Source organism: Aedes aegypti, chromosome 3 (assembly GCF_002204515.2).
Source record: "Aedes aegypti strain LVP_AGWG chromosome 3, AaegL5.0 Primary Assembly, whole genome shotgun sequence".
Classification (NCBI taxonomy): Eukaryota; Metazoa; Arthropoda; class Insecta; order Diptera; family Culicidae; genus Aedes; species Aedes aegypti.
Window position 1 is genome coordinate 18967274 of NC_035109.1, and position 15451 is coordinate 18982724.

Sequence of the window (15451 nt, forward strand, 5' to 3'; positions counted from 1 at the left end):
ATATTGTAAAATAAAAAAAGAACACAACATTGTTTCAAAAACGAAAATTTTTATTTTAATGCGAAAATATTGTTGTTTCAAAGCAATAAATTTTTAAATCAAAAATTTATTTTGTTGAACCGCATGGGTTGTCAAATTCAACAGCAGAAATGCAAATAATGCAGAAATTTTGTTGAAATGATTCAGAACATATTTGATTTTAAAATAGTTTTCTCTGCGTGTGCCACTTTATTTTACAATCGTAGCACTCATCCCAACGGCACTGCAGCAGCGTCCTCTGAAACATCCTCAAATTGCCGTATTGTCGATTGTTCGTAATAAATCAGTTAGTGTATGATGCTATGAGATGAATTAAGAGATTATAGCAAGTATGTGGTAAACACATTAGGGAATATTACACAACTAACTCTTTATAACACATTTGTTGGCCCTCAAAATGGCCGATTGAATTGTTGAATTCGCGTAACATGGACACATTTTGACGGCGCACTGGTTGAAATCCTCCTCGCCCGATGAGGTTTGCGGTAACGATGGGCGTTTCAACAAGCGGCTTTAGTCGCGGCGGCTCCGATATGCGTGTTGTTGTTCCATTCACGTTCCATTGGAAACTGAGCAGAGAATGCGAAAGGCACTCGAGACTTATAGTGCGAAGCGGAATGCAATAGAAGCGTGGAAAACTGCTTGCACGTGATTGGTTGCGTAAGAAAGGGGTTAACACAGTGAAAATGTTAACCTAATAGCTGGGATCTAATTCATAATTCGCTTTTTCCATAAATGTAGGATATAAAAAACGAACGCTAATATGCATCATTCGCTGTAAATCATGTAAAGATTGAAACCACAAGGTATGTGGAGACATACAAGGGACTGGTAGATTGTGATGTTTTCGTAGCCAGCATTGAAACTGCGCAACACTGTGCATTGAGGCTAGCTGTCAGCTTGGGCCTTCGGTTTGAGCCTTGCAATGCTGGCTGCGGCAGCATCGTGTTAGTTGGTATAGTGCTGCCAGTCCCTTGGAGACATACGAGGCACCCCTTGGCCTTGTATGTCGATATGGTGTAAAGTTTGATGGTGCCGATCATAGTGTCCGAGCATAGAGGACACATTTCATTGCATAGGATTTTTGGTACATAATGTAACCCACCATAAAAATGAATTGTACAGGTTTTTTTTTCCTCATGTAATTTTTTACTTATAATATTGTTGAGTTTTTAGACTGTTTGATAAAATTGAAATATCATCAAAAAACAAAAAGTCTCCGGGCATAGATGACTTCCCTCTATAGACCAATCCAATTGTTTTCAGGGAAACGAAATCGACTTGCGTAAGATTGATCGTGCGTTGGTATTCGTGGCAGTTTGCTTAGACTTCTATTAGAATCATTAGAAGAATTTTAGTTTTCCTCAGTGAAATCTGAGAAGAAATTTCTGGAGAATATTTGCGTTAATCTCTGAAGGATATTTGAAGCTATAAACTATTGCACCAGGATTTACTACAGGGAGAAAATAAAAATAAGTGACTTTTGAGACCATTTCAGTTAAAAAAGAGACTTCAAAGCCCTTCCATTGAAAATAGTGATTTTTTTTAAGACTTGCATTAAAATAGTGAACAAGTCTCTAATAAGAGCAGGTATGCACTGTACTATTCTCATCAGTGAGTGCCCGAGCAACTGATAGCATCACACAGTGAACAATCGTCGTTTATTTCCCATTAAACCTCATACCTAGGGGTAGATAGTCGGTGACGGCTATCACACTGGCTGGTGTTTTAGGGGTTTAAGAGACAGCTTGGTGGAGTGGTAAAATTATAATCAGTCTATACTGCATGGTAGGAAACTACATTGCTCTTCTGCTGATCGACTAACTGAAATCGTGGCCCATGGCCACAGGTGGCAGTTATGGGGGCACAAGGCCTCCTGGAAGAACTGTTCCTGAGTTTCTGGACCCACAAGACCGATTTGGAGCACTAACTGTCCTATTACTGCAAAAAGCAGGAAACAACGATCTGCCTAATCCCTTTATTGTGGGTCTGTCAATTGAACGAGCTGCTGGGCAAATTGAAAATACCAAATCGGTGAACGATGGCGAAAAGTACATCCTCAGAGTAAGAAACCCTACACAGGTGAAAAGTCTGCTAGCGATGAAAACTTTAACTGACGGTACGATAGTCTCGGTTGTTTACCATCCTACGCTTAATACATGCAAATGCGTCATATCATGCCCAGAATTGCTGAAAATGACTGAGGATGACATTTTGACGGAATTAACAGCACAGAAAGTAACGGAAGTTCGGAGAATCTACCGAAATGTGAACCAAGAGAAGATTAAAACGCCCACATTAATTCTCACACTGTGTAGCACTACGTTTCCTGAGGCTATTAAGGTCGGCCCTCTGTACGTCCGGACCCGTCCTTATTATCCCGGACCCATGCTTTGCTACCATTGTTTTAAGTATGGTCACACAAAATCGCGATGTCCTGGTCCAGCACGGTGTAAGACTTGCTCAGACACAGATCCCAAGGATGATTGTAAGAAGGATGCATACCCAGACAACCAGAAATCGCATGAAAGTTCACGTTACAACTCGTTTATTCATACTAATTACATCAAACTCGCTAAACACCGTGGATAAACTCGTCAGATTGATGAGTTTCCTCGCATAAAACACTTTTTTTCTGAGTTCTTTTGTACATTTTGTTTCGTCCCGTACACACGTACCAAGTAAATCGGATCAATCCGTAGCAGCTGTCAAATCATCATTTGTTATCATAAGTTAAGTCGCATAATATTGCAGGTTAGTTCGGTAGAATATTTATACACTCGCATTGTATGTTATTATTCATCACATAATATATGCACGCATATCGCCTCCACTTTTGTACGTAGAAGGCCGTTTCGCAACATCTTATAAGTGAAATTTTGCACATATAGAGCCTCCAGGTGATTTCGTTATACGTACATTTTGGTTGTCTGGGTATTGCATTAACTGCCAAGGAGGTCATCAACCGAGTGCCAGAAAATGTCCTGTCTATCAAAAAGAGGTTGAAATCATCAAGACTAAGATCGACCTCAACCTCTCCTATCCGGAAGCCAGAAGAAGAGTAAATGAAGGTTCGGGCAGTTACGCCAAAATGACTGCGCAGGGTCGAATGATGGAGTCAGATCTCGTCAATGAACTGAAAAAAGTTATTGCTGCGAAAGATGCTCAAATTCAGGCATTAACTCAGCAAATGGAAAAAATGAAAGATTTCATCAAAACTAAACTGGTTATGAATCAAACATCTCTTTCACAACACGATACTCTTTTGTCTCCATGCGAAACTGTGGAAAACATCAACCATCAAGATGAAACTAACAATTCGCCGAACGAAATAACGCCTGGCACCGGTTTGGCCCTCAGCCGGTATATATCGGTCAACAACGGAATGACTACACCACCGAAAGGAGCCCGAAAACCCACTGACAACTCACGAGCAACTCAAAAAAGAATTAATGTCTCCCCGCTGTCCTCTCCTAAGGCCACACCAGCCAAACAAGTGGTATTAGAGGTAGAGCCCTTAAGAAATGACGACGACGCTTTATGGATGATTGAATGTCTCGATGATACTGTTGCTGTCAATCAGAACGCTGTAGCCGACAGTTTTGATCGCCAGAAACACTAATTCGATCATGGCCAATACATCCCCATCATCAAATAGCCCAACTTACAATAGATCAATCATCAATAGCAGTTCTTCATCATCCAAGCGGTTTGAGGGAGGGGAATGTAACGTACCCCCCTCACTTCCAGGAAGAGAAGCACTGTCGGTTAGGAAGATAGTCCGGGACGCAATACCCCAGCCCGTCGACCTTCAACCTACCACAGTGACCGTCTGTCCCCAGCAATCATCGCATGAAATCAATAACCACACTGTAAACAATCGACCATATCATCATCAAGCATATAATGTCATGGGAACGTACTGTTCAATTCAAACTACCCGATCGAACACCTTATCCGCTGAAGAGTACGACGCAATCTACTGTATAAATCAACAGCCATCCACCAGTAGAGCACCAGATAAGCACGTCGCCCGTAAATCGTATGGCTCTAGTAGAGCAAGGCCCCCCATGTCAACCCTGACCCGAGATGTTCCAGATTTTTCTGATGAGCCTCGGGCGGCAGTTGACATGGGTTGACTAACATCTCAGGCAAGTAGAACTAGTAAAATATCGGAATACGAAAACGATCTCCAAAAAAATATTTTCCAGAACATCTTCGAAAACGCTCAGCAAAACCAGTCATCGAGTGAGCACAGATCAGCCTCTGTGAGTTCCTGTTCATTCTCGACATCAACAAACCAAAATGACTCCAAGAAGATAATCGCTCTGCAGTGGAATATAAGCAGTAGAGTGGTTCAAAAAATCGTTTTTGCTCCACACCGCTAATTCAATTCAAGGTCAAATTCTGAGAGTCTTCCCAAAATTTGAGCTCATTTGGATGAAAACTGAGATTGCACAAGCCCTTTAAAGTTTATATGGGAATTACTATGGGAAAAGTAACCAATTCATTCAATCGGTAATAATGTTTGCCCAAGTGCTCTTGGAGATTAGAACTACGTTGATACTGTGAGATACATCCATCAGCTACAACTTTGCCGAAGACCGTTTTTACATCGGACGCCCCAGTAATTAGGTATTGATTTTTTAATGAGTTGTAAAACTTTGGCTATAATTATTGGACTGCTCTGCAGGCATCACTGGATATATGCAGTGAAACATAGTAGCCATGATTTGTGCGTGCTATCTTTCGCGCCAGGTACAGCAATGTTGCCTGTTCAGAAGTTAAATGAGCACTGCTGAAGAATGTGTGGCTGGATATAAATCAATAACTAATTACTGAGGCGTCCGATTTGAAAACTGTCTTCGGCAAAGTTGTAGCTGATGAATGTATCTCATAGTATCAACGTAGCTCTAATCCCCAAGAGCACGTGGGCAAACACTATGACCGATTGAATGAATTGGTTGCTTTTCCCATAGTAATTCCCATATAAACTTTGAAGGGCTTGTGCAGTCTCAGTTTTCATCCAAATGAGCTCAAATTTTGGGAGGACACTCAGAATTTGATCTAGAATCGAATGAGCGGTGTGGAGCAAAAACGATTTTTTGAACCACTCTAATAAGCAGCCTCCCTAAGAATCTTAATGATCTGATTGTCCTAACAAACAAACTGCAACCGATCGTTCTTGCGCTTCAAGAAACCCATGTTAAGCAGACACGCTGCATTGATTCTTGGTTAGGAGGAACCTACAAATGGTATCTTAAGAGTAGACCGATTTCACATCACTCCATCGCACTGGCTGTGAATTCTACAACACCTCATCGTGTAGTCCCTTTGAAAAGTGATTTGCTAGCACTCGCGATTCAATTGTACCAGAACAGCAAACTTACAATTGTGTCAATCTACGTTCCTCCGAGAAATTGTGAAAACTTTGAAAACAAACTTCAGGATCTATTGAACGAGCTCGAACCTCCATTTCTCTTACTAGGCGACTTCAATGCCCACAACATGGCCTGGGGATCACCACAAAATGATAAGAGAGGAAATATCATCGCACAAATGGCAGAAGACAAGGACCTTATTATACTCAATGACGGCAGCAACACATTTTCACGTGGTGTAGCTGAATCTGCTATAGATTTGTCGATATGTTCTAGCGGAGTAGCTAGGAATATTAGTTGGCGTAGGGCTGACGACACGTCCGGCAGTGATCACTATCCAATATTTATCCTGGGAAACGACGCACTTCCTGAAACCACTCGCCGCAAAAAATGGCTGTTTGATTCGGCCGACTGGGAGAGCTACGAAAGTAATCTACTAGCACTCTTCGACCAAGACCCACAGTATTCGATACAACAAATCGCAGAACTTATGAGAAAAGCAGGGAAATCAAGTATACCTATGTCATCGTCTAAAGTGGGACTCAAAGCAACCTACTGGTGGAACCCACAAGTAGAGGAAGCCGTCAAATTGCGGAGGAAAGCACTTCGAAAAATGAAAAGAATCAACTCTCAACAGGCTCGTCGCACCTGTCGAAAAATAATGGCGGAATCTAAAAGGAAGGCCTGGGAAAGCTCTCCAGTTGAACTCTGGCGTCGGATTAACTCTTTGAGCGGAAAGAGGAGAATAAAAGGATTCTCTTTAATGATTGGTGACACTTTTTCAGATAATCCAAGAGAAATTAGCGAAAACTGGCCCAATATTTTGCCGAAATGTCTGCTACCAACGCATATTCCGAAAGATTTTTGATGGAACGTGAGCGAAATAGTCCCTTCCCGTTCTGTCCTGGCGTAGTTAACCATGATCTTCTTGAAGCTTGCAATTACCGTTTCTCCTTGGATGAACTCGTTTTTGCTCTCGACACGTGTAAAAGCAAATCATGTGGACCCGATGGAATAGGCTATCCAATGATAAAAAAATTACCGAATATCATTAAATGCCAATTATTAGATGGTTATAACAAAATCTGGCAAACTGGCGAATTTCCAGATGATTGGCATTCCAGCATAGTTGTGCCTATTCCAAAAGCCGGGCCAAAAAGTTGCCAGCTTCGAGATTTCCGACCTATTAGTTTGACGAGTTGTATGGCAAAACTTATGGAAAGGATGGTAAATAGAAGACTTATGGAATCCCTAGAAAAATCAAAGCTGCTTGGTCAGGTTCTCGCCCACACAAAAGCCAACAATCTGCATGCTGACATCGCGTGCCTGGACATCTCTAAAGCATATAATCGCGTATGGAGAAAAGGAGTGCTTGAGCAATTGGGAAGATGGGAATGTCTGAATGCTGGAAATGTCCTTAATTTCATCAATGGATTCCTGGCTAATCGAACCTGTCGAGTGGCCATCGGAGGATCACTCTCTTCAACCTTCACTGAGGAAAATGGCGTCCCCCAAGGGTCAGTGCTTGCCGTCTCCCTGTTTTTGATCGTAATGAACTCCGTGTTCCAGCATTTACCATCTGGTGTTCATGTTGTATACGCCGATGATATTGTCATCGTTGTCGCTGGACCGAATGCTACTAGAGTAAGAAGGAAAATTCAAAGTGCCATCAAAATGGTATTTGAATGGGCATCTAGAGTAGGCTTCCAGATGTCTACAGAGAAATGTGAAATAACTCATTGTTGTGCTTTTCGTCACAATCCAATGCTGAGGCCAGTGAAGGTGAATGATAATGCAATTCCATTTCGTAAAGCACCCAAAGTTATTGGAGTGGATTCTATAACATTCCCCAGAAAACCATTCCCCCGAAACCCATTCCCCAGAATTCCATTCCCCAGAATCTCATTCCCCAGAATGTACCATTCCCCAGAATTTCACTCCCCAGAATGAACCATTCCCCAGAAAACCAATCCCCAGAATGGACCATTCCCCAGAAAATTATATACCTACTTTAAAGTTTTGAAATAATCTATTTAAAAAACTTGAAAATTAAACTCCATAAGCTAAGTATGCTGTTCCGCCCAAGAAAAGTAAAAATTTCTCCCCAAGAAATGGTCAAGAAATTTAAGTGAGCTCCATTTGAATTGACATTTCTTTTCAACTGCGTACTGCGATCAAAGAAAAATGCTTTTCTTGAGCATTTCTTGCAAAAAATTTCCCACGCATCGAGATAAGCCGTTTCTTTTCTGTTGAAGTGCATACTTCGCTATACAAAGTTGTTTACAAGTACATGATTAGCAGCACCAATGCTAATCTTCATTGGTGCTGCTAATTATGAACACTTTACGCATAATTCAAATTTCATTTGCAAATGAACTATCACAGTAGTTTCACTTTTATTGGCACTTATGAAGACTGATAGATCAGTCTATGGGGAAACACAATATCCAATATTTATTTAAAAGAATATACAACTCATCACTACTCTGCACAAAATAGAGCTACACCCTTCTTTCGGTATAGTAGTTTCCAAAGATGTTCGTAGTATCATATTATACGTTTCCGATATAATGATGACGTAAACTCGGCAGAACAAAAACTTACTATTCTGCACATCAAAATGATACGCCCTTCTTTGCGTCAAGTCTAAATTACAAATGACTTGTTTAATTTTGCACAAAATAGTGATACACCCTTCTTTCAGTCTTATCCTGTTGACGATATAGACAAATTTTTCCGTAAGGATACCAAATGGCAAGAAGGCATTTGGCATGATTGATTAAATGATCAAGGAATATTTGATATAATGGTCATTTGGCCAATGACCATTTGGCATGACATGAAGAACATCCTTTTTGAAAAGAAGGAGCTTAAGTATGGTTGGATGGCAAATGGCTTTATACCAAATCATTTTATGTCAAGTGACCTTATGCTATATGGGCTCTCCATCGATATATTTTGTCTATATCATTAATGAGATAATACTGAAAGAAGGGTGCATCACTATATATGCAAAAATATACATATAGTCTGTATATTTTATGGGAATGTATTAAAAGAAGGGTGTATTATTATAATATGCAAAATACTCATGGATAGGGGGATTAGGGGCATATTGGACACTTTAGGTAAATGCTTATTTTACATAGAATCGAAATATGTTTCTTTGCTCTAAAATTAAATCCACCGCTTCCTCCGCTTTGCTTATAAACTAATTTGAAAGTGAGAAAAAAAAATATAGTAGAATTTCAGAGGACAAATGAAGCAAAGCGTAAACTTTTATACCGTCAAAACGTTCATATACAATACAGATTTCGTACAGTTTATAAAGTTTTGCTGAAATATGCATATTCCCAGAGAGTAAGGGGGTGTCCATTTCGCCCCGTGTGTTCATTATGTCCCTAACCCTCCTACCTACATATTTGTTTTGTCACATCAGACCTTAGCCTATCACATAAGTGACTCTTCTTCCTCTTTTCTGGCATTACGTCCCTACTGGGACAGAGCCTGCTTCTCAGCTTAGTGTTCTTATGAGCACTTCCACAGTTATTAACTGAGAGCTTACTATGCTAATGACCATTTTTGCATGCGTATATCGTGGGGCAGGTACGAAGATACTCTATGCCCTGGGAAGTCGAGAAAATTTCCAACCCGAAAAGATCCTCGACCGGTCGGATTCGAACCCACGACCCTCATCTTGGTCTTGCTGAATAGCTGCGCGTTTACCGCTACGGATATCTGGGCCCCCCCATAAGTGACTCACGCAAAGCAATAATTAAAAAAAAGAAAAAAATGGATATTCATATAGCTTTCTGGGCAATGGTGCATTCTGGGGAATGGAATTCTGGGGAATGTTACATTCTGGGGAACGATTTTCTGGGGAATGGTTCATTCTGGGGAACGGAATTCTGGGGAATGGTTTTCGGGGGAATGGTTTTCTGGGGAATGTTATAGAATCATTGGAGTGTCACTAGATCGCAATCTAAATTTCTGCCAGCGCTTCCAAAGAATAAAACAAGAAGTGAAGAGTCGAGTTCAGCTGGTAAAAACGATTAGCAGCAGACACACCTGTAGTAACCGTCATGTACTACAACGTGTTGCAAATGCACTTATCTGCAGCAAATTGTTATATGGCATCGAGATTACTTATTCTGGTTTCGAAAACTTGATTCAAATTCTCGGCCCAGTATATAATTCTTCGATTCGAATGACATCTGGACTCCTTCCAAGTTCCCCTACACTATCTAGCTGTGTTGAAGCCGGACATCTTCCCTTTGACCTCACGATAGCAACAGCTATCGCTACTAGAGCAGTTCGTCTAGCGGAGAAGGCTGGCCTAAACAAATTCAAAGAATTGCTAACAAGTGCTCAAAATCTGTTTCACCGACTAACTAATGTTACATTTCCGCCTGTGTCCCAACTTTGTCGAGTCGGAGACAGAAGATGGGATGTACCTGCTCCACCGATTGACTGGACCATCAAAAAAGCGATTCGAGCTGGCGAAGCGCCGGCCAAAGCGAAAGCAGTCTTCCAGAGTACCATCCACGAAAAGTATCAAGGATACCATCAAATATACACCGACGGTTCTCGCAGAGATAACAAAGTTGGCATTGGAATATACAGCTCCACTGAAGAAATAAACTACCGTCTTCCAGATCAAATGTCTGTATTTTCCGCAGAAGCAGTTGCCCTTAATCTTGCAGCCAAAATGGCGTGTAGACTGAGTGGAAAATCAGTTATTTTTACGGATTCAGCAATCGTGTTAACGGCGTTGGAAAATCCTAGATCAAAACATCCCTGTGTACAATCACTGGAGGAGTTCAACTCAGGAAACATTGTATTTTGCTGGGTACCAGGGCACAGTGGAATATCTGGAAATGTTGAAGCGGATATGTTAGCTGGGCGGGGTTGTACTGCAAGGCGCTTACGAATCAAAACACCAGGAGATGACATAAAGCACTACATTAAATCATCAATAGATGACACTTTTGCTGCAAGATGGAATGTTGAACGAAATGCGTTCTTAAGGAAGATAAAAAGTTCAACAAAAAATGGAACGATCAATCGAATCGGAAACACCAAATTAATCTTTCAAGATTACGCGTGGGACATTGCAAATTTTCTCATCCACATGTGTGTGGCGGAAGCAGAGAAGACAGATGCGAATGTGGTGCTAGAACGAACACTGTGGAACACGCACTAGTAAACTGCCCTGTATATGATGACCTACGAAAAAGGTATCACCTGGAGTTATCAATTGGACAAATTCTCGACAACGACCCAGTTGTTGAAGAAAATTTACTGCTATTTCTTAAAGAATCTGGTTTGTTTAAAAAAATCTAATTTTTATCAAGATAAAATGAATTGTAATTAAGATAGAATGAATTGTATGTAACTAAGCAAAATCAATCTCAAGACGCGAACGACTTAACCAGTTAAAGCGTCTCAAATAAAGACAACTAACTAACTAACTGTACTATTCATAACATATTGCTTGGTATTATGTATTGGTGGACTTACTTGACTTTCAACTCCTTCAGTTTTGGTTTCGGGATATCGAGTTTTACAGTTGCGTTTTCGGTGATTTGATTACTACAAATATAAAGACTAAGTACACAAACTTCCAATGTAATCTAAAAATGTCCTCACCTGTCCGGTCCTTGCTTCGGTTTAGAGTCCTCATGTGTCCCATTGGTTATACCATTGGCGACCAGTTCCAGACTGTTCGATTGATCCAGTTTGATCTTTTTCCTCGGCTTCGACAAAGGCTTTACCTTATGCACACCATTTGTTAACGTTGGAACGTTGTGCATTTCGAACTCGTTTGACATCTTGGTCACTAGAACATGCTTCAAGCGCTTGATCCCCGGTTCATCGTGTCCATTAAGCTTTCCGTTGCTCAAGGCACCCGAAGGACTTCTATTTTGACTCGTTCGCTTGCTTCTAAGCATAGGAAGCTGTCCATCGTCAGCGCCGTCCAGTTGTGGAATCACACTCGAATTGAGAATATCGTCGTCGCTGTCGTTCAACAAGTCTTCAGCCGTCTTCGGATCCATCTTCATAGTGTAATCCAACAGAAATTCATCATCCGAATCCAACGTACTGTTGTCCTGAAGCTGTACTTGAATTCCATCATCATTCTTCTTGTCGTCACCCATCAACGAAAGCATTTCCAAGTCTCCACTCAAAGTAGCATTAAGTCGTTTGTTACTCGATTGAGATAAGCTTAACCCACTTCCCCCAGTAGATGTAATTCTACGTTCATTTTGCTGTGTCAAAGGAGCGAGAAGACTGTCGTTCTCTACATCGCGATTTTCGTGTTCCTCCAGCTCTCGCATAATGTCCAACAATTGGTGATCCTCTTCGGCAAACGTGGCGTCAGGATTCTGAGACATGCTTACTATCCGATCCTCATCTACCTGGCTCCCATCGAAATCGTAAACCGTGTTGGACATATTGAACGACGAATACTGGCTGAAATGCTTGTGATCCTGGACACACGAGGCTTCCAGTAAGCGCTCGTCATCTGCCACTTCCGATGGATAAAATGAAACGGGCGGCTTTAATCGAGTCTCTTCCCCTTCGACCGGTCTGTTTGCGTTATTTGAACCGGTAAGCTTCGAAGCCAACACTGATCGAAAGAAGCGATCACTCTCCGTCACGATTTCCACCTTTCCGCTTTGCGACAAACTCAGTGCTTCTGGTTGCTCCATCCCCAGCAACTTCCTCCTAGCGATCTCGTCATTCCAAATCGACGCAATACCCGGATTAGCATATTCCGAACGCTTCTCCTGCTCCAACGTGTGGCGATTCAATATATCTCCGGCCAAAATGTCAATCTCGTACTCCGAAGTGGACATCTTCTGTAAATGCCCTTCCTCTCCAGTTTCCGTACGAGGCCGAATCGCACTTTCCAGCACATCCAGCAAACTCATCCCATAGAGATTATAGTCAATGAAAAACTGCAAAATGTACGGAACGTGTGATTCGAATGTTTGGAACACTCGCGACAGAATCACTCCATTCATCAGCAGATTGTTGGCCTTCCGAATCAAATACGGGTTGTACATGTAGATTTTGAAAAACTGATGTTCCTTCCGGTGATATCCGTAGATTGGTCTGAAAAGAAATCGAACATTTTACTGCAACTGAGTGTCTTAAAAATAGGAACTTTAGATACCTCATGCCCAGAAAAAGGACCAAACAAAAATCAAGAAAATAATAAGAAACCGAACAAAACACCAGGAGAAAATAATTTCTAATAGGTTTTCCAAATAATCTGACCAGACTCTGATGATATTTTTTCTAGCAGTTTTTGAGACCTCATCGTGACATTACGCCAAGAATAACTGCTCGTATTTTTGTATGTATTTTGTCATGATTCCCTCCAGGAATTTCATCAGCAAATAAGGTAAGCTTCCTTCAGATATTACTCCAAGATGTCCTCCACAATTCAATCTGTTTGTTTTTGTAAAAGATAATCCAAAAAATTAAACCAAAGCCCTAGGTCTTCCATGAATTTATTTATGATTCTTTCATACATTATAAGTACTGCCCATATTCGCATAATTGTTCAATGTTATATAGAATTTCATATATACATAGGAAAGCCAAAGATTTTTCTGAGAATTTTGACCAAAAAAAAAAAACATCTTTGAAGCATTCTTTGAGAAATCCCTGGTGAAATTTCTGATCTAATGTTTGGGATAATTGATGGAGAAATCAAGCTAGAATAAAGGCGAGAAATTATTCCTCAAAAAATCTGAGAAGAAATTTCTGAAAAACCTGTGCATTAGTCGCGTAAAAGTTCCGGAAGGTTTATCTAAAGCCTCTGGAATTAACCACCAGGATTGACTTGATAAAAAGGCATTTTGAGGCCATTTCAATAAAAACAATCGAAAACCTACTTTTCACTTGACCCTATGTGAAGTAGAACGAATAGGCCTACATATAATACATAAATTACAATTACAAATAAAACTACACATTTAACAGACTTGCAGTCCAAGTCTCTGAAAAAAGACCTGCGAGTAGTCCTGCATAAAGCACATACTAAAGATTCCACTTACATTCCCTTCACCAAGGCGATCCGGAAGACGTGCGTGGCCGCTGAATTGGCATTGCCGAGCGAAACGTTGATGGCCTTGTCCAAGCTAGAAGCAATCTGATACATCAAGCGATCGACCGCCGTTCGATCCGCGGTGTTTCCGTCGAAGGGCACGTACAGGTACGGGAACACCCCGTGAATGTGGACACAGCTATGCGTTCCATCGGCCGTCGAACCGAACAATCGAATGACCGGTACTTGTTTTACGTTGGATCCACGGAACTCCGAGTAGCACGTATCGAACCGTGGTTCCGGCTTGTGCATGTAATGGTCCACACTGACGATCCGTATCGAAGTGACATGCTGACCGCCACGTCGCACCATGGTTCCTAATTGACGGTAAGGGTTGTCCTCTCTAATTTGCCGCCAGGGCGTTTTGTTTACGTCGCTGATTCGATACCGCACATAACCTCAAGCGTAGCGGGAAAAGAGCGGCTACAACAAAACAATATTCCCTTTAAACAAATGACACAAATTTAACAATCCTGCAATCAAACTTACCACAATTATCAAGAAAATCCCAACAGTTCGATCGAGGATGTTCACTTTTAGCACTTAAAACTTTTTAAAAGTAGTGAAAAGATAATATATAAACTGCAACTGCACCAAGCGAAAGAATTTGCATGCGATTTGCCTGCCGCTTCATGAATGACAACTCTCATCAATCGAAAAACATAACGCACCGAACGGGTTATGCGAGTTGAAAAATTACGTACTTGACAGAAAGGTTGCCAGAAGCAAACGGAAATCTCTGATGCATTCTACTCGTGACGTAGGATTACGAATTTAAAATCGGCTGGATCATTAAAATAACCAGAACGGCCGCTATGAAAAGCATAGATAGCGCCACAGGCGTGTTTGACAGAACCTTAAATGATCCGTTAAGGCTAAGTAGCCTTATTGTCATTCATTTTGGCAGCCATGTTGACTTTGCAGCTAAAAATCTCAAAGTAATTTAACTCAGCCATCATAGTTAATTTGTTTTGTTTGTTTGTTTATTCTCAGTTTTTCTTTGAAAAAAGGTGACAAGATGCAAATTATTTGGCAGTTTTCTTTACCTCAGTACACTAATCTTGCATCCTGAGAAGAAAAATTCCAACAAACTTGCATCTTGCCAACTTTAATCACGGAAAAGAGGTTCGATGGAGAGGTATCGGTCATGCGAGTTACGCACTTATTCTAGCACATGCTTGAACTGATTTTCATTAATTCAAAATCGCGAGATAAGTTCTCCCTTAATTTATGATCTCTCCCTAAAAGCCATTGGTAATCGAGTGTGTGTAGTAAACGATGGACGATATTATAAAATCGCATCAACAATAGTTAGCAGAATCCTCGAGATAATTTTGATGCTAGCTCACGAGCCGCTTCAGCGCAATCGGAGCTTTTTACTACCACATCTCCATCGTTGACGCGACGCATAATCATCTTCATACTTTCTACCACGCTTTCAACTCACACGATTCTAGTGTCGGCTTCGAATCGTATTTTTTCCGATGAGTTGCTTAGCCGACCAGAGCCTTCGTTTTGTTTTCTCTCGTTTCTGGTTGCTTTTCGATGCTGGTTCGCATTAGGGTGGTTCTATCGGCACGTTAACTGAATTTCAAAATGCACTCGAAATAAATCAATGTAATATTATGTACCGTGCACCCCGCTAATTTGAACGGTACCTCATGCAAACCATCGGGGTTCATTTTTAATTTGAACATCTAGTCACCCTAGAAACGTGTTTCTGGTTACCTTTTTCACTGTTTGGTTTTGATTCTGCGTTCCGTTCCACAGCGTTCCATCTCACTTCACTCCGTTCCATGAGCTAAATGACGCTTGAACCATTTTTAATCTGAACGATGTGCAAATTAGCGGGGTACAGATTAAAAAGTGTTCAGATTAAATGTAGTCAAACCAACGGGGGTACCCGGTACTT

The 15451-nt window shown here is 41.1% G+C and overlaps 1 protein-coding gene across 3 annotated transcripts in view; it reads right to left on the reverse strand.

Moving 5' to 3' along the window:
• Positions 1-14171, reverse strand: part of LOC5572510 (DNA polymerase zeta catalytic subunit) — a 41880-nt gene extending 27709 nt beyond the window's left edge. For all 3 annotated transcript variants that reach the window (XM_021854246.1, XM_021854245.1, XM_021854244.1), the window contains exons 1-4: positions 14029-14171; positions 13490-13962; positions 11070-12539; positions 10941-11012 (exon numbers count right to left, since the gene is read on the reverse strand). In XM_021854246.1, the coding sequence (XP_021709938.1) occupies positions 10941-11012; positions 11070-12539; positions 13490-13851 (1904 nt within the window). In that variant the 5' untranslated portion in view covers positions 13852-13962; positions 14029-14171. The remainder of the gene's footprint in view (positions 1-10940; positions 11013-11069; positions 12540-13489; positions 13963-14028) is intronic.
• Positions 14172-15451: the final 1280 nt, after the last annotated feature.